The sequence below is a fragment of the Castor canadensis genome, chromosome 2 (genome assembly GCF_047511655.1).
Source record: "Castor canadensis chromosome 2, mCasCan1.hap1v2, whole genome shotgun sequence".
In the NCBI taxonomy this organism is placed as follows: domain Eukaryota; kingdom Metazoa; phylum Chordata; class Mammalia; order Rodentia; family Castoridae; genus Castor; species Castor canadensis.
Window position 1 is genome coordinate 189,720,076 of NC_133387.1, and position 24,587 is coordinate 189,744,662.

The window sequence follows — 24,587 nt, forward strand, 5'->3', positions numbered from 1 at the left end:
TCTTCCCTGTGTTCTGGTGGTGTGGAGCCCTGTATGAGCACCAGAGAACTCCCAGTGTTTTTCAGAGGGTCTTTTGGGGGTCCTCACTGTGGGAGGAGGTCCAAGACTTGACGTGGTACTTGCACCATTTGCACTCATACACACCCTGACAGCCATACCCTCAGTGGCTGTGTGTGAATGGTCATGGCCTCCTGTGCTGTGTGGTTGTTAGTCCCAGCTGGCTGGCTCCATGCATGAAGCATGAAGCACTCTGCAGCTGGGGGGCCTCTGAGGGCGCACACAGTGGGGTGACAGGCAGGGTTGCTGAAGAAAACGCGCCCCGTGCCTGGGGTGGGAGGATGTGATGACGCAGCCCCACGCAGCGGGAACTCAGGCCTTTAAAAAGCCCAGGAAACAGCCTCAGAGCAAGCGGTGGCTCCACTGGAGGAAGCACACCCAGGTCTCACATTAAAGAAGCCAAACTGTCTGCTTCAAAGAGAAAAGGTCACATCCTGTCACAGGCCATGCTCTGGCAAAAACGTAAGTGGTTTGGCTGCGGCTGTCAGAGCCAAGTAAGCAGAGGCAGGGCCTGGAGAGCTTGGGTTGCCCAGGAATCGGGGAGCTGCCGGGTGATGGGGACTTAGGGCATGGGTTCCAAGCCGAGGGAGGTGGGAGGGGCGAAGTGGGCGAGATGGAGCCTGGTGGAGAAACCCACCTGTCAGAGGTGATGCTGACTTTCCAGGCTGGAGGGGAACGAACTAGTGTCCCAAGGCTCATCACATCTCCATCCTGTGCATGAATCACTGTGGTGAACAAAGGGCAGTTTATGATTCACAAGACAGAAGCCAACTACGATATGGGTTTGGGGCTGGGAGGGGAACACACAGGGCTTTATTTTTATAGACAGCCTGTTGTGCAAGCCGTGGGCCTGTTTGTAGCTGAGTTGCTTAGTCTTCTGCAGGAGGTGATTTGTTTCTGTGGATGTGTTGGGATGGGGTGGAAATCTGGTTGTGTGAACCATGTCTTCGCTGCTTTGCTTTCTTGCCTCTTGTAGCTCTTTTTCCCATTTTGTGGCAAGGTAGGTTGTATATCCTGCTTCAAAGGGGCAGCAGATTTATCTTTGACCTTGGTTTTTATCCCTGGAGTTGAATGGAACAACTGTGAACTTTATTTTCCATTCTGTAGATCAAACGGAGACTTGTGTTATTAGTAATTGAAGTGATATAGCCATGATCTACAACATTCCTTTCATGAGGTAAACAAAGTCAACTCAGTGGTCTCATGAGAGTTGAAACTCATTAGGGCTCAGTTCCAGACTTCCTCAAGCAAGAAGTAGTATCAAAAGTTGACCTATGTTTCTTTTTAAGGGGCTTAATTTCTTTCAAATGCCTTTTGATAAGTTCAGGTATACCCTATCTCAAGCAAATTTAACATAAGAGAATGCAGATTTATAGAAAACAGATAAATCAAAGAAGTATTTATTTGATAAGAAATAGAACTGAAAACACAACTTCATTGATTAAATGTAACTTACAATCACAATGTCACCAATTCATTGTTTTCTTTTCTGTGTGTGTGTGTGTGTGTGTGTGTGTGTGTAAATTCTCTGGAATCAAGCTTGTTAATGTGTGACTCAAGAGAATGATTAAAAATTTTCTCAGGTTAAGAAGTCCCATCATGGATACTAGCAAGATGCATTTTTAAAATAAAAATAACTGAACTTTAATTAGGGCTTGATAGCTATGGTCTTTTAAAATAATTAGGAGTATTCCAGATTGGATGGTGTGATACTCCTACCAGAAGGAGGACGGAGCAAGACCCCATCTTTCTGGGAGCAATGACAGCTATCACCATTGGCAGTGCTATGCAGATGACAGCAGGAGGGACTTCATGTCTTTGCTGGTGGGGTCTAAGCAACCATATGCCCCGTGCTGAATCATTTGGGTTTTGTGTGAGCCCCCTTTTAATTCTTAGGGTTCTCTTATTTAAAACAGGGATAAGAAATAATCCTATTCCACAAAGCTGTCCTTAGTAAACATGGTGCCACCAAAATGCCACTAACTGTTCTGATTCTGCATCAGCATCTGAGACATGGGTTGCTTCCCTGAATATATAAGCTACCACGTTCTTATTCTTCAGTATGCACGACATTTTCTTCTCATGCCTCTGAAGTGATAAATTGTTTAGTTTTTAAGAAGTGGTTGTTTGAGGGAATACTTCTGTCTGATACCCCAGGGGCCAGCCAGGTACAGCAAAACCCCATCATAAGGGAGTCCATGTTATAAACTCGTAGTGGAATAACTAGGGTGGATGTTTCCACATGATCAGATGAGCACACATCAAAGTTCTCTGTAATAGTCCTCTGGAGCCTTAAAAAAAATTAAGAAAGACTCTGCACACCAGACCTATTCCCTTACCCTGGACCCAATTCTGTGGTACTCAAGGCACCGGGGTGACTAAACCCTGTGGGAAAACCAGTAAAAACAGGGCGGCATAATCAACCCACTTAGAATCACCCGATGGAAGGGCAGGGTTTGAAATCAGACACCAAGAGTGCTGAAAAGGCACTTTCTTTTTTCAGAAAACACCCTCAAGGCATGAGCTGAAATGACTGTACCCTGGGCTCTGGAAAGGGTTAAGAAAACATTGACTTAGTAAGTGTGGCCTCCTCCCTACCTGGCCCTTGACACTGGTTTGTGGAATGAATGTGAACACGGGCTTGGTTAAGATCAGAGAATTGCATGACAAAGTTGAACTGCTGGCACAGAGAAGTGGAAATCTTCAGGTCCCAGCCATGGATTTGAAGTTTGCTTGACCGGCCAGTTGGATACAGAAGTGGCTCCACCTGCAGATTCTTTCCCTGGGTTCTGCACTCAGTCTTCCTGGTCCCACGTAGGCGAGAACTAACATCTATCCCAACAAATAACAGTGCAGTAGAAACAGCGAGACAGGGTTGGTCTTGACAGTTGGTTCTGCAACTGAGTTGTTTCACCTTTTCACATTCTTCAAAATCTGGAAAATAGGGATTCTGCTGCCTTCCTTACTGTGAGAACTAACGTGGAGAATGTTGGTTAGGTGCTGTTCAGTTCCTTGGTAAGCAGTAAGATAGTATCTTCCCTTCTGGACACTTCCATAAGCCCCGCTGGGTTATGCCAAATTCCTTCCAGTCTATCCTTTTATATATTTTGATTAGAATAGTTAAATAACTCCAATGAAAATATTCTCTGGGGATAGATCTAGCAACATTTTCCAGTGGTCTGAAACAGGAGTCTGCAAATATGACTCATGGGTCAAATCAGGTGTACTGCCTGTTTTTATAAATAAAGTTTTATTGGAACAGGGCCGTGTCTATTCATTTGCATGTTGTCTAGGCTACTTTTGTCATAAGGACAGAGCTGAGTGGTTTTGACAGAGACTGTTATGGCACATGAAGCCTAAAATAATTATTAATTGGCTTATTGCTGACCTGTATTGTTATGTGATTTGGTTGATACTTTAGGCATTCAGTTCCTCAGGTTACTTACTATCCTGGGCTTGTACAGTGTCAACATAATGGTAGATAAAGTTTAAAGCCAATTCATTAAGTAATTTGTTCGATACCAAAAATTGATTCGATTGAACATCTTCCTTAAAAGTGATGGAATTGCATGTAATGAACTTGACACCCCTGTTAGAAAGAGAATGATTTGGATAACTACATTTTATTGTTGTTCCTTGAGCTACATGATAAAGAAAAACAGGTTAATTGATTTTCTTTGAATTGGCTGGGTGTTTCGTGTCCCACGGACTTGGCCTTGGTATGCCTTTACTATACTGCCCAGGGAGGCACCTTAGGAGCAGAAAAAAGTTATTGTCAAAGTATTATGACACAAATGTGACTTTGCTTTCAGACAATTTGAACAATGTTTATGTTTAGCAAACATAAATTAGGGTGTCAAGTTTCTCATACTATAGAATTCTGGTCTTAGGATTTACCCTAGGGTTTCACTGAATAGGAATCATTTTTAGGCAGTTAAAGAGAAGGAAAAAAAATGTGTGATATACATATAATTTTTGGAACCTTGGAATCTCTTGCATAAATTCAGACACACAAACAAGAATTAATTTATCTGTGGACAACCTCTGATATTTCTGCTCTGTTACAGCCTTTGCTTATTTAGTGAGCCTAATAAACACCTCTGCTTACTAAGTCTGTCTGTTGATTCAATGGATCTTGCTGTTACAGAGAAGTAGAAGTCAAAGAAGACAAATTCACAGGCACCTTCTGCAGGTGGAATATGGGACATCTACCAAGTATGCAGATTTAATTAGTGAAAGAGATGATTTTCAAGGTGAATATGTTACCGCCTCCTGTCTGTGTTTACTAAAGAAAAATGATAAATTTGTTCTCTCTACACCCAAAAAGTTACTGAGTCAGACACTTTGAAAGCTCTCTTCAAATTCACACTTGTAAATCTGTTTTTTTGTGAGGAACAAAAAGAATCAAAGTTGTCTATACTTGTTCACCAAATGTCCAAACATTTGATTCATTAAGAAGTCCTGTCATGTATGCTTTTAACTTTTCCATTACAAAGTAAGTGCATAAGCTTTTTCGTAAAAAAGTTAATTTTTCTGACTAAAGGAAAATATCCACCAATTTCTCATTCTGAGCCAACTAAAGTTTGGCTGATTGATTTTGACCATTACCTTAATTTTTACCTTTCTGAAATGCTTAGGAACTCTCTGATTTTCTCATTTTTGATAAACAATGCTTGGCAAGAGTAAGTCTGGCTTGGATGAGAGGGGATTTTCTGAAGCCCTCTTGTCTTAGTTGTATGACACTGTGATCAGGGGCATTATTGTACACAAGAGACATGGACTCTACTTTCCAATCTATAGATAATCAGGTTTTGGAACCTTTGCTCAGCCATCAGTTCATCAGTCTCAGATGAACTGGAACTAGGCTTTTCCTGACTTAGGACAAGGAAACTGAACTTGGTTGAACTTCTTTTTCAAGTTCTAATAGTTGATTTCTCCTAAGTGCTTATCAAATATATTTTAGATCAAGAGTCCTTCATTTAATAGAAAGGATTCTTGCATTAGAGTAGTCCTTTTCAACCTTTGCTATACATTGTAATGCCTGGGGAGATTTATGGAACAATGATGTCTGGGTCCTAACCCAGAGTTTCTGGTTAAATTTTGGGCAGTGGCATTTTCAAATACTTTTTTGGGTGATTCACATGTTCAGTTAAGGTCAAGAATTCCAACTTGGAGATTGAAACCAATGGATTCTAATGTACCTTTTAGTCTGTATACTAGTATGAGAAGGCCATGCTCCATCCTTCAAATAGTGAAAAGTAGGGACTTTGGGGAGATATGTACTTACTTGGTGCCATGCTGTGTATCAAATGCTCTGCTGGATCAATTTGGATTACATTTGGGTGCTAGTGAAGAGACTTGACATATTAGAGATCTAAATAAAACAATAGTGTACATTCATATAAATAGAAGTTCTTAGGAGGCTATTCAGGACTCCATGGAGTGGAGTCCAAAATATCCCAGGCTCCTTCTGTCTTTTTGGTCTTCTGTCCTTGGCATATAGCTTTTGTCCTTAAGGTTTTTTCATAGACATCATCATAACTCTAGTCACCACATCTGTGATCTTCATCACATCTTTAAAGAAGGAGAAAAGGGAGATGCGAAAAAATTATGCTGCTCTACCACTGTCCCTCCAATCTTTTTTGACATCTCATGGATACTCCTCTCTGCAAGAGAGAAGAGCATAATTGTTTAGCTGGGCACATTGCACCCCTTCATAATGCCAGGACTGTTAAAAAAGAGAGAATGCACATGTTGCATGTGATAACTGCCGGTCTTTGCCATACTTTGAACATATTATTTCATTTAATCCTCATAAAAACTCCATGGCATGGGCTCTGTGGTAAGGTCTTTTTCAAAGTTGAGGAAACTGAGCTTAAAGATTATGTTAGAGGCTCAGTCACACAGCAGAATTTATCTACACCAGAGCCCACGTATTGATTGACTAAGCTATCCTGTGTCCCTGCCATGGACCCTGTCTCTCTCTCATGGCTTAGTAAGGAGCTCTTGGTGAAAGCTCAGACCTTCTGTATTAGATAAAGGCCAATGGCAATATGGAGTGCTTCTGACCTTGAGAACTTCATTTTTGATGTGTTTAACTTGTGTTTCAGCTTACACATTGAAGAAAACAAGTACTTTTCCTACTGGCCTTTTGCAGATATGTTGGCCACAATGGAAGGCTCACAGAGGGACCTAGGGTTTACTCCAAAGAATCCAGCCCATCTGCTTGCTGGACAGTTGTAATGGAAAGCATTGTGTAGCAGCTTTCCCTCTGCTCAAGGCTTTAGCCTTGGCACTTCCTTCTTTCTGAACTTTCTAATCTTTGGAAAAGTCAGGCTGTGCTTCGTGTGTGTGTGTGTGTGTGTGTGTGTGTGTGTGTGTGTGTAAGTGGGGTGTTGAGAACAAGATATAATGATTAGGGCTTTATATGAGAGAGGGACATCTCTGTTTGCTTTTAGTAATTTAAAGATTAGTTTCTGGATCTGAGTTTGAGTCTTAGATTTTTGCCTGACTGGTTGTGCAGTACTGGCATGTCCCATCTCCTTAGTTAGAGCAAGGATGTGTTTTTTCCTCCCCAGAGTTGTGGTAGCCGTTTACTACTGTGTTAGGCATGAAGTAAACACCCAATAAATAGTAGTTGCTATTATTATTTTTCCATTTTATCTCGCTTTATCTCGAGGACAAAGCTTATGCAGACTGATTATAGATTACAATGTGTATGGTCTTCGAGTTCTCCATTTCTTATGAAATGACAGGGCACATATTCACGGTCTTGAAATTAATACTGGAGTTCATGATCATTCTGGTGGTTAACCTGGCCATTCTGTGACCAACTTGGCCATGACTTCCCTACCACCTTTGTAAAGTAGGGTGGTAGTAAGGTTTATGCTAACTGGCAATCTTGTGTTTGTTTTTTAATTCACAGGATTGGACTGAGGTGTTTATAAACTAGTTATGAGGAGAATGACACTTGAAATATGCAAGAAATAGCACTAATGATACCGAAAACCGAAACAACCACGTGCTGCCTCCTTTTCTTAGTAATGGTTTCATTAGCACTACTTTCTGGGAAGAGCTGGTAGCCAAAGAACTATAAACCAGAATCATTCTTAAACAAGGTGTTGGGACCAATAAGAATTTGGCCACCCTTAAGGAAAGGTGAATTACTTTCTAATTCACTAGAAAGAGCCATAAATTTAACTGAAAGAGAGGAAGGGAATAAAGATTGTTAAAACTTTCTAGGATTGAGAAATATTGAGATTAAGAAAAGCAAAGAAGAGGGGCAGAAGAGTTGAAAATAGAGCAAGTGTTGCTGTTGAATAAAAGACACATTGATTCAGGAAAGAAAGGTGTAAAAAGAAAATCAACCACTTATTCATCATTCCATGCATGCATGTACCCATATACGCATACATCAAATAATGGAACTATTTCCATCTAGAGAAATTAGTGCAATAAATTATCTTCAGCAGAAGGGAGGGGAAGATGGAATCAGGGAAGAGTTCATAAAATATATGGTATGAATGTAGACTATAAAGAACAGATAATAGTCAGGCTCCTTTTCTCCTCAAGTGGTGTTATATTTTGTCTTTTTTTGTTATTTCATTTTTTATTATTGTTGTACTGGGGGTACAATGTGACATTTACACAAGTTCTTAGACTAAATCATAGTTGAATTCACCCCTTCCACCATTCTCCTTTATTCCCTCTCGCACTATTCCTAGAATAGTTTCAACAGGTCTCATTTTTCCATTTATGTACATATGTACACAATATTTCCACCATCTTCAGCCTCCTACACCCTTCCTTATATCCTCCCACTGGTACCAACACCCCAGACAGGACCTGTTTTGCCACCCTGTTCTTCATTTTTGTAAAAACAAGATATTTTGTTTGCTATACAGAGTGTTTCATTGTGGCATTTCCATGTATATATGTATTATGGCTCAAATTGGTTCATCCCATCTATTTTTCTCCTTTATACTTTAGTCCCCTTCTTATGGTAACAATAAGGCTCTTTGCTTAGATTCTGGGAGATATAGAAGCATCTACTAGGAGGAAAATCGAAGGATATCTAGGCTAATGTACACAAATTTTTGTCATAATCCTCTTATTAAAACTAAATCTACTGCAGAACCCCAATATAAAAGCAAAAAAGCAGCAGTTTGGGAGGAAATGTCCAGACTTCCTGACTTCTCTGGCTCCGTCTCTCTGGGCACCTGTAGGCACCATAAATATATTCTAGGGTTCTTCAGGTCATAGTTGGCCACCATGACCCAATGAATCCTTCAGTCCATTCAGCAAGATCCCTGATAGCTGGCAATAGCTTCTTGGATACAGTCCCTGGGAAGCATGCTGTAGTGGTTTTCAGAATGCTTCGGGAAGCTTCCTGTGAAGGGATCATGTGTCTTTGTTTCTTGTAAATAAGGAGAGAGGAAAAGTCCTCCAAAATTGACCTAGTGACATCTTCCTGAACTTGATATTCTAATAAGTGCTTCTTTTCTCCAGTGTTATTTATAAGGGAATTCCCCCCACATCATGAGGGATCTTGGTTAGTAAATCTGAGAATTCCCCAAAAAACTTATCTTGACTGGCAGTTATGTCTCTTATCATGAGTCCACCATTAGAACTACAGGTATAAAGAGTCTTTCTTGCAAGGGAGTGGCCCTTACTTAAAGTCTCAAGAAAAGTTTCTTTCTTTATCTCTTTGGTCTTGAAAAGCCAAAATTAAAATGGATGGAACTGGAGATCATCATGGTGAGTGAGATAAGGCAAACTCGGAAAGACAAATATTGAATGTTTTTACTCATACGTGGAATCGAGGCCTAATAATAATAATGATACATAATTGTAAAGGGTGGACTGTTAAGCAGGGAGATAGCAGACTGAGGAAGGGGAAAGTGAAGGTGATGGGGGGGGTGAATATGATCAAAGTACATTTTATATATGTGTATGAAAATAGCATAATCAAGTCTAATAAAAACTAAAGGATGGATGGGAGGATTAAGAAAGAGTGACATAGATGGCGTGAATTTGATCAAAGCACATTATATGCATGTATGTAAATATCACAATGATATCCCTTTGTATAATTATACTAATAAAAAATTAAAAGAAAAATTAAAGAGAAAATCTAAAATTAGATATTGCTTAAATCAAGAAACAAGGTTAGGACCTCTAGATGCCTAACCACAGATTTTTTCTTGTCCTAGATCAGACTGGCATTTCTGAATTCAGAATTTTATGTAATAAGGAAAGACATCCCTCTCTCCTGCTCCATCCCTTCCAGTAGTTCTGTTTTTACTATAGAATTTAGGTGGGCACTGGGATGGGTGGACTCTCTTGCTTGATGTGGGACTACTGATCAGGCACCCTCAGGTTAGACCCTTTCTTTCCCCCTTTGATGTCTTCTGCTCTCAATAAAGCTGAGACAATGCCTCATGTGTCAGCCAGGGACCTGTATTGCTTTAACAGGTTGTAAAACTCCCTTCTCTGAGCACTATATTCTAGAGATGTATGCCACACCCTGCCACACCCTGAACATGGCCACATTTCTTGCATATGTGATATGCACTTATAGGTTTCTATTCTTCTCTATTGGATGAATATCTATAGCACAGCCTCAGCCATGGCTGGGTCCTGGCCTTTTGGAGTTGCATTCAGGTTCCTTAAGGGGAGCATCTGTGGTCAGGATAGGGGCATGTGGTCTTACTCTGTGTGCCACCTAATTGCTGTCACTCAAAAATATCCAAGGTGTTTATTCTTGGAGGCGTTCTTTGAAAAATCTGAACTATCCACAAACTTAATCCTCTGGTGGCTGCTGAAGAAGGAAGTTTGTTCAGAGGGCAATATTTTTACAGAAGGCCAATGCCAGAACTCTGGTGTTTCCTGATCAAGATTTTTGTCTGCGAGTGAAGTCTTTGACCAGTTCCTCTCCCTCCTTGACCTTCTTTTCTCCTAAACAGGACTATCCTTACGGACATCAGACCTAGGTACCTAAATAATGACTTATAAGAGCATGAAGAAGGCAGGGTGAGACAGGCTTCACAGGTAGCAGAAGGCCCCGAGTATGCTCAGACATTCAATATCAATGTGCAGCAAGATGAGGGCAAATTTCAGTGACTGTAACAAGGCTACTTTTCTGGTGAGAGATGAGCCATAGATCGTTGGCTGAGACCAATGGAGAAATAGCCATTTGCTGAGCACACAAATATATCAGGTGTTTGTGTCAATTTCATACAATCTTCATAATAACATTTTGAGATGGATATTATTATTATCATTTTATAGGTGGAGAAACAAGAAGTGACTTGTCACAGATCACACACTTGATTAGCAATGTAGAAGGCTTTCCAAACTTGGTCTGCCTGGGTCAAACTATACCACACTGCTTTCTTCATGTCGAGGATTTTAGGGTTTCATTGGGTACATCTTCCCCTTCTAATTGAAATAGGTCCATCCTTACATTTCAGTGACCCAAAAGCCACTGAAAATTTGAATCTCAGAAGGTGACACTTGAGAGTCAATAGAGCACCCCGGAAGCCAGCTGATTTCCATCTTAGAATTCAAACCAAGATAGGGTCGACCAGCTGGTGAGACATCCTGAGGGGTCATCCAGAGCCTGTTACTTTGAGTGTCTTGGATGAAAGAAACTCACACTCCTGGTGTGGCCTGAGCCTCTGACCCCTGACCAGTCTTTCTGCGTTGGAGAGTGAATAGTCATATCCCTTGCCCTCCTCTTTTTATAGTCCCTAGAGACAGAGGGCCCCAGCTTGCTGCTCATTCAAGCCTTACTGAATCAGGTGGAGGTGGAAACCAGCCAAACAAACCAGATCCACCTCAATAGTGAAGCAGATACAGCTCTGTTACAGCTTATAATTCTAGATTTGTTTATGCAACTATTTGATTAAAGTTTGTATATCCCACTGGGGGAGACTGAAAACTCTCTGAGGGCAGGTACCTCATCTGATCCATTCAGTAACTGCTTGTTCAGTGAATGGCCTACCAGGGGCTTCTTGGGACATGTGGTACTGGAGATGGGAACCCTTTCTGCTCTGGTGACCTCGGTTTCTGTAAAAGGCAGGCAGCTGCAGCTGGTTTCTCAGGTGGACCTATTTGCTGTCATTTCAGTCGAAAAATACCAAAAATAAAACTTTGTGGGGAATTGTTTGAGTCTCTCAGTTCCCATCACACCTCACGTGAACAGACTGCTGGTAAGTTTCTTATGGAGGATTCTTTTCTCTCTCCACTGGGAAACACCATTTCTTGGGGAAAATGGCAGTCAAGGGACACCGGATTGCAGGAATCCAAGTCACACTCCTATTGGAGGAAGGAAAGTTAGGACTGCCCCAGGGACCATTTGATGACTAACCTCTAGTGCCACCCAGAGAAATGGGATTTGCCTAGGCAGAGAGAGGCAAGTGATGAGGCAGAAATGGATTGTGCTTAGATTCAAAGGTCCTAGGTTTGGTTGATGACACCATTACTTACAAGCATAGTCCTTGGCCAAGTCACTGAACATCTCTGAGACTCACCTTCCTCATCAGTAAAAGAACAGAGGAGCAGAATACCTCTCCTCCCTGTTTCAGAGGTTGTGATGAGACCTCCCATGAAATCATTTGTGTCAAAGGCTCTGTGAGCCACAGAACGTCATGCAAATGTGATTATTTCAGAGTTCCTGGGAGTTAAGGCTGTAACCAAAAAACACATGGACCTTTGTCACCCATTCATTCAACTTACCCAGTCTCCATAAAGAAGAGGTGGATCCAACAGCCTTCCAGGTTCTGTTTGTTGTGCAGGGTGTTTGGAGGGAGAGTGGACAGGGCGAGTAGAAGGTGTGGAGAGAACCTAAGAAAAGGATGCCCGGAGGATGGTGCTTGTGAGGGAAGAGTCAGAGGACTGCCACCACACAGAAGTCTCTCACATTTGAGACCTTTGAATGATCCCACCTGAAGTCATGGGATGGGATACCTAGAACTTTGGGAATAATCCAGGTAATCCCAAGGCCTTTGGATAGAAATCCCTCAGGCAGAAGCTTAGTGGGCAAGGATAGGCTGCAGGTAAGTGGGCTTTTTATTTATAGCTAACATTAACTTGAGAGGAACCCCTGCTGGCTATGGCTTCCTTTAAACAGTGGTCACTTTCCCTTTGTTTTGGGGCACCAGAAATATTTGAGGATCCCTTCCTGGTCTCTCTTTATCAGAGCTGTTCTCTCTAGGTCCTTTCATCCTCCCTAGGTCTATCTAAGGAGCTTCTAAGGGACCATGGCCCTCCTTGAACTTTTCCCAGTGGACCTGCCTGTGGTTCATGAATGAACCCAGCAGGACTAATGGGAGAGAATGTGTCTCTTGGACTGGGGATACGGGGAGGAGAAAGGTCACTAAATCTTCCCTCCCCTTCTCTGACCACGCCAGGGTCAGCTGTCATCTTTGCAATCCCCTGAGAGACATCCTAGTCTCCACAACATTACCACTTACTACTAGGCTGCTCCAGCAGCTTGATAAGCAACATAGAATCATAATTCAGTCGATGTTCCATTTTTTTCCTTTGTATCTTCTGAACAACTTTTGTAAAGTCACATGGGTGCTCCTGCCCTGACCCATGTCTATTCTCTGCCTTGAGTGTTATCTAGATTGCTAGATATATGAGTGACATGTTTACAGTTCCTGCTGCAGGGTCCCCTCAGTGCAGACATTAGTGAATAGAAAGTCCACATTTACATGTATTTGGGATCTCTTTGTTGGCTTACATTAAAATAAAAAAAGAAAAAGGAAACTACAATCTAGTATAAATTGGGTGGGAAAGCCTTTCTGTGGCTGTCAAGTCCAACCTTTGGCCAAAGACCAAAATCTTGCTTCCTGTTTGAAAAAAAATCAGCCATTGTCCATAAATGAAAAGAACAAACTTGAAAACTTTGACTCAGACCTTCACCCTAAGCAGAGCACCTGCAGGAGTTTCAATTAAAGATGTGTTAATCCTGTAGCTGACCTGAGCTCATGTTTTCCCAAAGAGTTTAGCTAGCTCAAGCCATGAACACAAAAGGTCCTTTACATTTCCATTTTCAATTAGGAGCTAGGGCAAGTTTGTTAGCCCTAAGTTTGAATTCTTACTTCTCAGTTCATTTTCGGTTTTGCTACAAGTAAAGGGAAAATTATTTGTGAGTCTTTTTTCTTTTTAATAATGCCCAAAAATCAGCATTTAAAGATAATAGGTACAGTAGTTATCTGGAATCATTAATAGTTGTAACTGATAGTATGTCATACATGTGTCCTTGTGGGTTAGGTGGTTTTTATCTTTCAAAATGGCCTGTGTGGTTGCAAGCTTTGAGGCTCAATCAGTTGTGAAAGAACTCTTAAGTTGGCAAGACTGTCAAGATGGATTGAAAGGGTTTCTGCTCTCTGCTTTCCCCGTGATGGAAATACAGGCTTATCTTAGTTTCCAGCCAGTGCTTAGAGTAGTGCTCTTAACTATTGTCTAATCTGCTACCCGGCCTGGTGGCTCATGGGAAATCTCAAAAAACCACTGGCTTGGAGAAGGGTCTTCTCTCAAGAGTGCCTAGGAGGCTGTTGTAGGGAATGAATGCCTGTATAACATGGACTCTTTTAAAGCCACCTTAGAAGAGAAATTACTGGTGACCTGCCTCCTTAGCTGAGTAGCATCTACATTGTGGCATGAATGTGGGTGGCATGGGGTTATTAAGTAACCAAGTGTAGATGATTTTGCATATTTTGTCTGTGATATTTTATTGTACTTTCATCAAGGAACTGGAACACCATGCTCATTTAAATCAGCGGAATCCTATGGTTCCGTAGACTGGTGCAGAGTGAGCACTATTGCCTGTTTGCAGCCAGGGTATTGCGTGAGATGACCTGTCGGCTTACATCTGTCATCTCTGCACCCTCCAGTGGAACAGCAGCTGCAGACTCTTATTTTTGTGATGCAGAGCACGTCTGGGTATGTGGCAGGGGGAACTGAAATATCCTGTGCTGACTTTTTATACTTTTAGATTTTTTTCATTGCTCATTTTGGTAAAGGGAAGCCTTCATTGGGGCCCAATTTATGGGTTTTGCAGTAAATGAGTTTTCCCCCTCTTCCTTAAACGCCATTGGCAACTGATGTCTAGTAGTATGGAAAAGAAGCAGTATGGTGAACTTCTTAGCTTTTGGCCCAGTGAGGGCCAGAAGTTCATGTTTAGATGGACAGATTTTTTTCCCTATAATGGACACCTGGATGCTCACGGAGACTTACAGGACCTCAGATCACAGGCTAAATGGTGAGAAAGCTTCAGGCTCTAAAGGCGTGCTACCCTGGAGCTGCAATTTGGCCAGGTGGCTATGGAAATCTCCAGTCAACTCTACTTTGGGAAATTGGGCTTTCATCTTTTCTGCTGTGCATTATGATTTTCAATCTCCTGTTTTATTTTCTTCAGGGACTCTTTTAAATTATTATTTTGAGAAATTATTTTAATAATTTGTAAACATTTCTTTTAATTTTTCAGTTCAGTTGTTTTAAAGTTAGCTCAATTCAGGGATCCAGCAGACCCAAGGTGAGGCAATCATGATTTCAGACAAACTTCCTCTTCCAGCTTTGTATTTTGGACTCAGTTCTTATGGTGGTGGGGGTTGAGTGCACAGTGTTAACTGTGGAATTAGAAATGTCCATGCTTGCTTCACATAGATTGGCGGGAAAGGCATTGAAACTTGCAAGCACATTTGGCTCTTGGGCCCCTTGGGAATTGTCCTGAGGCTTTGGATGCTGAGAGTTCATGGGCACTTTGAAAAGAAACTCTCGGAAGTATCCTCACTCTTGCCGGCTCACATGGAGTCAGTTACAGGATTTCTTGGCAGCTGGCTGTGGACACAATATCCCAGGGGACCTTGGAAGCTGTGGGGGTTTTTGGCTGCAATAGGAAGAGGTGGGGACTTAGAAATTGTTCTGCATATGCTCTGCTGTGCCAGGGCACATCTGTTGATATTGTAGGTTCCAAGGAAATCCAGACATTTGAGGGCGATGCCCTCCGTTCACAGTCCTCTTTGTTCATTCATTTAACAACAATAGGAGGCAGGAAACCCTTACTTGTCAAGATCCTGGAAGTTCCCAGTTCTCTTTCCAACCAAGTATGTGGTGTGACCACTTCCTGGGAGGGTTGGGACCAAGTGACCTCTGAGTCCTTCCTCAGAAGTGCACATGCAAACTAGAGTGGGATGAGCCCTGTATCTGTGTCTGATCTGGACTGAGGTGTGTGCATATGGGATTGAGCCTTTCCTTGACCACAGTGCTCATACCCGCCCCTCCCCCCACAACTCCATGCCCCACATTGCTTCCAGGTGTGCACAGTGCTTCAGGTTGTACTTTGTGACTAAGGAATAGTAGGAAACTGTACTGGAGACAAACACAGATTGAGTGATATGGCTTTGAAGAAAGCTGATGTGGCCGGAGAAGACCTTGAGGAGTGAGCAGAATAGAGAAGAGGTAGAAGCTCCTCTGTCTGCCACATCAGGTCTCACGTGGGGCTCCGTGGGTAGCACTTGGCATTGCCTAGCATACAGGGATGTGGGAAGCTTGTGCAGCAGTGAAGTTTGGGGGGTGGTTGAAAACATGCCATTGAGAAATGGCTGAAGGTATAGGACATTCAGGGCTGTCTAGGAATAAGATGCACAGGAAATAGAACTGCCACTCACATTAGCTCACATGCACTAAATGCTTACCTATGGCAAGCTCTGTAGTAAGCACTTACATGTAATCTGCAAATTCCCCTACAATACACTCACCATTGTGATCTTTACTTTATAGATGTGAAAGCTGTAAATAGATTATGAATTGCGAGTTGCATTACAAGGTAATGAAAGGACCATATTTATGGTGCTTGTAACCTTAAGGCAGGTTCAGTAGGAGGAAGAGCTTTCCAACATTATCACTCTCCAAAGGAAAGTGGAAGTGGATGGAGGGGAGGGAAGAAAAACAACATATGTGGGGTGTCTGCCATATGCGGATCTGGCCTTTGGAACTTCCCAGGTATTATTTTAGTTAATCCTCACAGTTGTGTGAAGGAAGAGCTGTTATCCCATTACAGATGAGCAAATTGAGGCTCAGAGTCATTAAATAAATCTGAGCATTTTCTACCAGCAATGACGACCCAGATTTTGCAGATAGATGTTTTTTTTTTTGGCTCTCAAGTACAATGTTATTGCTGCTTAGAACAAAGATGGTGTCCCCCAGCACAGTACTATGTTGGCTCCGCCTGCTAGGCACTCATATCAGCCTGCACTGCACAGATTGTGGTATTCATTTTATTGGTAACTTTTATTGCTGGCCTTCCTAGCTGGGCTGCAAGACCTACATGGGCAGAGAAGCTGCATCAATCCTAGAGCCCTGCAACATTTGAGAGAATGAATGAATGCCAGTAGAGGGTCCTTGTTATGATAGAAGTTAAAATTTGGATAACTCCTACTGGGATTACGAGGAGGTTCTAGTGTTCAATCAGGGATGAATTATCAGTGCTCCTAATCTCAGCTCGTCTTTGGGATTGCTGAGGAATCTTTATCCATACTGACTTGCAACCCTACATGAGATCCCCAGGATCGATTCCCTGGGAGCAGGGCCCAGGGCACCTTTATATTTTGTATCACTCTCTGGTTGGCTCTGCTAGTGGTCAGGTGAAGGACCCTGGCAGACAGGACTGAAGCCTGAAGATGCTGGGGTCCTTGCCCATACCATCTGCTCCAGGGGCTCACTGCCCTCCTCTCACTGACTATAACCAAGCTTCTCTGCTTGCTGGGCCTCCAGCGAAGGCCATGCTGGTGCTGAGAGTCCAAGGGAAGCTTGGTGCAGAGTCAGGCTTGGGACGTTATCAGCTGGGTATTTACTAAGCAAACTTCAGCCAAGGCCGCACTACGGATCCGGGTTTCACAGATACCTATGTTTCCGGAGTTTTGATTCAGAGCCTGGGTCTCTGGAGCCCTTATCAGTGGATGATAACAGGCTCTCCGTGTGAGTCCTAAGGGCCAGTGGTTCTCTCCAGTCCTGGGGGACCTAGACCTAGTCATGCCCTCTAAGGGCTCAGGCCACCTGCTTTTGGTGTGATCCCTCAGGCCAGGAAGAGCCCTGTGCTCCGCCTCACATTTTGGGAGGTGCTTTGGTTTCTTGGTTTTTGAGGGAAAGGAAACCTTTTCTTAGTGGCCAGGTTGACACTGTCTGGCCCCAGAACACATGGGTCAGCATTGGGTATTTGTTCCATGTCCTGGAATTGCCAAGAACCTGGGAGTCACTTGCTTTAGCTCATTCATTCTCCAGGTCAAGGAGAGAGGAGGGGCAGCACATTTTTTTTTTTAAAGAATCACTCAATTGATTAATTAACAAATAACTACTCCCTGAGCTTATTATGGACATGTCACTTGGGAAGACAGAGAGAAATAAGGTGCAATATCTCACCTTAGATGTTCACAATCTAGTTGGGGACATTAGAGATTTACAACAAAGAGGATAACTAATTATTACAGAGCAGGCTGAAAATGTGTTGAATGGGGCTGGAGGTGTAGTTCAGGGGCAGAACACTTGCCTAACATGTGTGAGGCCATAGGTTCTATCCACAGCAACAAACCAAACCAAATACCATAACTCACCCCACCCCAAAATTTGCTGAATGCTTACTCTGTACCTGATGTTCTATGACAAATACACTTTACTTCTAATTTGCTGCTCAGGTGGTTCCTCACAACATTCCCTTGATAAGAAATCACAGATTAAGGGGCCCAGAGAGGTTTAGTAACTTGCTTAGGATCATATAGTTAGGTTGTGGCAGGAGCAGGATTTGAGACATGTACCATCTGACTCAGAGTCCCTGCTCTTACTGTCATCTTCTACTGCCACCTATTTGAATACTGATAGGTCTGGAAGGGCTGGAGAAGTTGTGGATGTAGAAATTCCAGGTGTTACGGGGAGGAAAAAATTGAGGGAGAATTCTGTTTTGGAGAAATAGCAAGTGAAGGTGGGGATATGGGGCAGGCAGGACCACAGAGAGCAGTACACATAGGCCTTCTAGCAGGAGTCAGAGTTTATGTAGGGGTCAGCATGCAAAGTGCTCAGAAAAATGAGCTTGGATCCAATTGTGAAGCCCTTCTAATTCTAAACAGATGTCTTAATCATCTGGGTGTAGGGGAGTCACAGAAGGTTTGGAGGCAGGAAGAGGGACAATACCAGGAAATACACTCTAGGAAGCTTCATGGTTTACCCTGTGTTCAAGCAGAGATCCTAGAGAAAACAAGCATTTGGGGTTGGGGGACCTGACTGAGAGGGACCGTGGGCTCCAGTGACATTGCTTTTCACAGCCACAGCTCCAGAGCAAGCCCCAGCGCCACCCCGGCCATACCAAGGTGTCCGAGTGAAGGAGCCAGTGAAAGAGCTGCTGAGAAGGAAGCGTGGCCATGCCAGCAGCGGGGCGACCGTCCCACCTACTGCGGTGAGGGCTGCTGTGGTCACTGTGTGTGTGTGCATGTGTGTGCATGTGAATGGGATGGTGAGGGTGGCGAGAAGGATCAGGCTCGAGTATACTTCCTTGCACCATGAGACACCCATGGGGCACAAAGGCAGCAAGCTACCCGGTGATGCTACAGAAGATGACGGACTTGGCCTACAACAAGTTGGTGGTTGTTTGGAGTAGGATAAGGGAGATTGAGGCTGTCTTGCATGGCCCACTGAACAAAGCCCCTGTCAAGGCCTGAGGGAGTGATGACACACACCCTGAAGTGAGTTGGGCTTCTCTCTGGGAAGAGGAAGACTACAGTGCCCCAAGTTCACAGACTTCTTGCTAAATGGAAACACAAATCCCTCAAAAAATGCAGTTGGAGATGGTTTGGGGTGAAGGTGGGGTGTTTTGTTTTAACAAGGGAGATTCTTCTCCAGGTTCCCCTATCCTGGGGCCCCTGGGAATTCCCTGCAGTGGCCTTGCTGGAGATGGCTAAGCACAGGTCCTGGTCTTCTCTTCCCTCTAGGTGGTGCTGCCCCACCAGCCCCTGGCGACCTACACCACAGTAGGTAAGAGCTCCCGGCAGTCCTTGTCTCCTCCAGGCCCCTCTTCTGTGGGACCTTCACTTCTGTAATTTCCTTTTCCCCACAGGTCCTTCCTGCCTGGACATGGAGGTCTCTGCTTCTACAGTGACAGAGGAGGGGGCCCTATGTGCTGGCTGGCTCTCTCAACCTGCCCCAGCCACCCTCCAGCCCCTGGCCCCATGGACGCCCTATACTGAGTATGTGTCTCATGAAGCCGTCAGCTGCCCCTACTCAGCTGACATGTATGTGCAGCCTGTGTGCCCCAGCTACACAGTTGTGGGGCCGTCCTCAGTGCTGACTTATGCCTCTCCGCCACTCATCACTAATGTCACGGTATGTAACACAAAAGCAGCGCTGCATCCATCCATGCTGATGGCACCCTCTTACAGGCAGGACTGACTCTATGACCCTTAATTTTCCTTGCTATTGGTTTCCAGGATTATTGGGTCATCTAAGTCCACTGCATTCTCTAGGGAGACCTTTTCCTATTTCCACTGACCTTAAATACCTTTCACAAAAATATCTTATGCCTGTTTTGCCATACTTTATGTTCCTGGGGTTTGGGAAGGATTCCTGCCTCTTTGATTGAATCTTCCTAGCCACTCTGTAAGCAGTGGGTCTAAGTGATAATGAATTGAAATTTTTAGTGAATAGGGTACCAGGTGGATTCTCTGGCCAGGGCCAGCTTTTCCTTTCAATTAAGATAACTTAGGGAGTGATTGTTCACTTAGCCATGGAAATTGTTAGAAGATTTCAAGGCTGAGCAAAAGGTGATAGAACTTTTTAGAAAATTAGTTTTGATTCAGATCTACCTGTAGGATGTATATATATATATATATATATATATATATATATTTAGTTCTATCTCTAGATTCAGATTGCCTGTGTTCAAATCTCCACCCTTTCCTTCCTAGCCATGTGTCCCTGGGTTTACTCATTTGACCTCTCTGAGTCTCAGGGTCTTCATGCAAAATGTAAATACTAACAAGATTGCAAGATTGCTAGGATCAAATGAGCTAATGCATACGGAACTGCACTTAGCACAGTTTCTGGTATACAGAAAGCACTCAATAAATGTTAGTTGTTATCATCATATCAAAGTCAGTCAGCCATGTTAACCAAGGTCCACAAACCAATTTTAGGATCTTGACAACTGTGGGTAGGAAGTAGTTAATACAACACATTCCCTAGGCAGCTCATTTCCATCTCAGGGGCCTGGGGTGGAGGACACAGTGGTTCCCAGTCATTCCATTACTGAGGATTCTTTTCATTATTTATTCTCTTTGATCATTCCCACTTCTGCTTTGAAAGGTTTTGTGTATCAAACAAACCATATTTATTAAGAAATAATTTATTTGTTTTGCCATTTTATAAAGTAACTCATCAAAGCTGGCCTGAGCTACCAGTTAGCACTCTTGATCTGCAGAGATAAGACCTGTGAGGATCTGGTTTAATGTAATTCTACCCCTGAGCAAGGAACCATACAAGTTGCAGTTGTATAGGCTGAGCACTCAAAAATGAAGGATTTCCATTTGGAGTTTTGAATTATACAGATATTCAAGCTTTCCCAGCTTCAGCACCCTGGGTCGGGGGAGGGGTGGTCACATTAGAAAGAAAGAAAGGAGGTGGTGGGATGTGCACACAGCCTGGATGGTAGGACCCCCTGCTCCATCATTCAATGAAAAAACATCCTAAAGCCTTGCTATTCAAACTGTGGTCTTTGGACCAGCCACATAGGCATCCCCTGAGATTTGGTTAGGCATACAGAATCCCAGACCCACTCCACACATCTTGGACCAGAATCTGTATTGTAACAAGATCCCTGGGAGGTTGAAAAAGGTTCTGCCCTCAATGACTCTAATGATATACTCTTAAGACATAGTAGCAACTGGGCAGAGATGACAAAGGAGATAGAGACAGAAGGGAGAGAATTTTGGCTTGCTTCACATCAATCCATGTGAGAACCTCCTCTGCTTTCCTCAACTGTGAAAGACTACGAAGAGTCCAGGGCCTGCCTCTCTGACTGGCTTGATGGCTCAGCTTCCCTGTGATAGTTACCACCAGAAGACTGGGAGGTGATGGTTGGTGCTGGTCCATGGAAACGTCAAGATACCAGAGCTGCTGAGTGGAGCCAGGACTTCCTTTGTGTCTGGAAAGGACAGCAGCCATCTTTGAGATACAGCTACTAGGCTGTGACATTTAACATGGATTTTCATAGACTTAAGATGTACATATTGGGGTGGAGGCATGGCTCAAGTGGCAGAGTACTTGCCTAGTAAAGTATGAGGCCCTGAATTCAAACTCTGGTACAGAGAGAGAGAGAGAGAGAGAGAGAGAGAGAGAGAGAGAGAGAGAGAGAGAGAGAGAGAGAGAGAGGGGGAGAGAAAGAAAGAGAGAGTGAGTTTAGGATGCATATATTTTTCACATTTTTAAGATCTCTGAAATCACCAGTATATAATTTATATTCAATGAAATCTGGAAAATCCTATTTGCTCGGCCCCATCACTTCATTTCTATTCATATCCCATTTTATAGGTGAGAAAGATGAGGCTTCCAAGTTGGGCAGTAGCATGAGTTAGGACATGTAGCTAGGAAGTGACAAATGAGGGACACAGTTGAGGTTTGTCTGGTTTTCCCTTGAGGGTGTCTTTGAGTAGGAGGAGGTGGAGCCCCATGAAATGAAAAACTAGGGAAGGACAGAGTTGAGGGGGAACTAAAGACTCCCACGAGGCAGGGATGGGCAGGTGGGTATCCCAGGCCTACTAACCCTTGGTCCTATGTTTCCCCATACAGACAAGAAGTGCTGCCGCACCCACAGTGGGAACCCAGCTGGAGGGTCCAGAGCACCAGGCTCCCCTCACCTATTTCCCGTGGCCTCAACCCCTTTCTACGCTGCCCACCTCCACCCTGCAGTACCAGTCTCCAGCCCCAACCCTGCCTGGGCCTCAGTTTGTCCAGCTCCCCATCTCTATCCCTGAGCCAGTCCTCCAGGACATGGATGACCCCAGGAGAGCCATCAGTTCCCTGGCCATTGACAAGCTGCTTTTGGAGGAAGAGGGGAGCAATGCATATGAGCTCAACCACACCCTCTCTGTGGAGGGTTTTTAGGGCTGAGAGTCATTGTCCCTGAAACTGGGATTTTAAAAGGAGCCTAGAATGAAGCCCTGATTCATATTTGTTGGAGGCGTCATCTCATAGCTATACTTTCTACCCCAAACTACAATTGGAGTCTTTTCTCCCTCCCTTCCTTCTTCCCTTCTTCCCTCCTCCTCTCCTTCTCCTCCTATCTTTCCTCCTTCCCCTTTTCTTTATTTCTTTCTTCTTTCCAGTTTTCTTCCTTATGGGGAGGGAATTACAGGGATATTAGCAGTACTATTTTATGCCAAGTGTTGACAAGTTGCTCTCACATCTCATTCCTCAGAGAACCCCTGTTCTCCAGTGCAGTTAGCAGCAGTACTGTGGAACTGTCCTAGGTCTAGGTTATGCCCGCTGTCATTTTGAAGTGTATGGGTGCCCACAGGAAAACTAGTGCTGCCACCTACTCCCTAGTGAAGTGGCCAAGGGCAGACCTGATGCCAGTGTCCTTGAGCTGTCAGTTCTCACAGTTGCTCTTTGTTTGCTGTTCTCAGTCTTGGCCAGATTTCAGGTCTGGGCAGCAGTCTCAAGGGTTGGGTTGGGGGTTGGGGAAGGAACCAAGGTTAGTGACAGAAGGGAGGGACATGGGAGGGATGGGAACATGTGCATGTGTGTCTGTGGTTGGAGAGGGCATGGAGGAGGAGGCTTCGGGCTTTATGGGGAGAGGAGGAAGGCTAAGGAATGATTTAGCTCCAGCTTACTTTGTTCCTAAGAAGGACATAATCACAGGAAAACTGTTGGCTTAAGAGGTGGTTTTGCAGCGATTTTTGAGAATACTTCCAAAGCCGAGCTGTTAGAAATAGGTTGGGTGATGTTTTTGGCCATTTCTGTTCCCTCTAGACCCTCCGCCGTGATCCCTGAAGGGTAACAGGAAGGAGGTACTTGCTGAGTGTATGATGTGGGCTGCTTTAACATTTCAAATCTCCCTAAGCCACTGTTACGTGAAGCTAGGGCCTCTTCCCTCCAAGCACCATCCTTCCTGAGACTTTCTAGAGCCTCAATCACAATTACCATTAGGTTTCGTTTCAAATTTTATTTTATTCTTACCAGAGAAATGGCAGATTTTCAGGGGACTGAGAGCAATTATTGCCCGGGTGCTCAGCTCCTGATTGTGGGTGAGGGCTTTGGGAACTGGCTCATCGTCTGCTAATGATTCCATGGTTATCACAAGGAAGACACTTCAGTTGTGGAATCCACATAAAAGTAATAGATTTTCTGGGAAATGACAGCTTCTTTGACACATTAAAATTTTTTTTTCTTCTCTGTGTTTATTTCAATCCAAATGTCTCAGTGTCTGCCTAAAATCCCAGTACATGTATCTTGAATTATTCTGATTCACTTAAAGCTTATGACAGTGTCTTAGGCGATAAATTGTATCTCTGTTAGTAGTTATGGTGAGCAGGCAAGGGAGAAGGGGAGGTCTGAGTCCTGTTTCACTTAAGCCTTGTTTCCCATAAAAACATTATGCAAGATTATCTAACACCTTGAGGATTTGAGAAGATACAGAAGCAGCCTCCACAAAGGAGGCAAAAACTAGCCTCAAAAAAAAAAAAAAGTTGGCAAAAACTAGCAAAGAAATAAAGTACTTTGTGAATTTGCTAGGATTGAAATGGTGTCTTTCTCCCTTCTTATCTTGAGGTCCAATATCTGTGTTGTAGTTCACCAGGGTTTCTTCCTGGGTTATTCTGCTAAAAAGGAAACATTTTCAATAAAGATTTATAGAACTTTTCTGTGCCAAAGTGTTTTGTTTCTTATCAAAGTAATTACCCCCTAGCTTTCAGTCCTGTCATTGGAGGAAGGAGCTTACTCTAGTCTTGTTGGTTTTGCAAATTGATCTGTTGGAGGAGGAGATAAAAGCTGTCCCATTGTCCTGCTGTCCAGTTCTGCCCTGAGAAAATGGGTGTGGCTAGTGTGCTTGGTCTCCACGAGAGTGGGGGTCTGAGAGTTCAGAGAAAATCTTTTATCCCTGCTGTTTCTCCTGTTTCTCGTGTTACAAGAGTAATTTTTCATGATGATGGGCATCCAGGGATAAGTTCTACCATTGGAAGTCCACAGCAAACTCTAAAAAGCCATCAGTCAGGCCTCAGGAGCTTGTGACATCATGTCCAAAGGAAACTATCTCTTGGGGCCAGACTTCACAATGCAATGGAAATCCAAGAAGCCACTCAATCCAATTCTTGGAGTCCCTGTTTTGGAGGGGTCTCTTTTTCTGACTTGCTAAGGGCCTCTGAGCTCACTACCTGCACTGTCAATCTTTATAAGGGTAATTGTTTTAAAATTATCCACATTATTCTGTGTATGTCCTTATTTCCAGATTTTTGGGGACAATTGCACACCCAGTTATTTAG

General features: G+C 43.5%; 1 protein-coding gene across 1 annotated transcript; it reads left to right on the plus strand.

Annotated features, from left to right (window-relative positions):
• Positions 1 to 347: 347 nt before the first annotated feature.
• On the plus strand, positions 348 to 23,967 carry Pou2af1 (POU class 2 homeobox associating factor 1). Its single transcript, XM_020178095.2, has 5 exons — positions 348 to 519; positions 18,384 to 18,514; positions 19,047 to 19,089; positions 19,172 to 19,437; positions 21,898 to 23,967. Exons 1-5 carry the CDS (start codon positions 504 to 506, stop codon positions 22,210 to 22,212), a joined length of 771 nt encoding a protein of 256 aa, XP_020033684.1. The 5' UTR covers positions 348 to 503; the 3' UTR covers positions 22,213 to 23,967.
• The last annotated feature ends 620 nt before the right edge of the window (positions 23,968 to 24,587 follow it).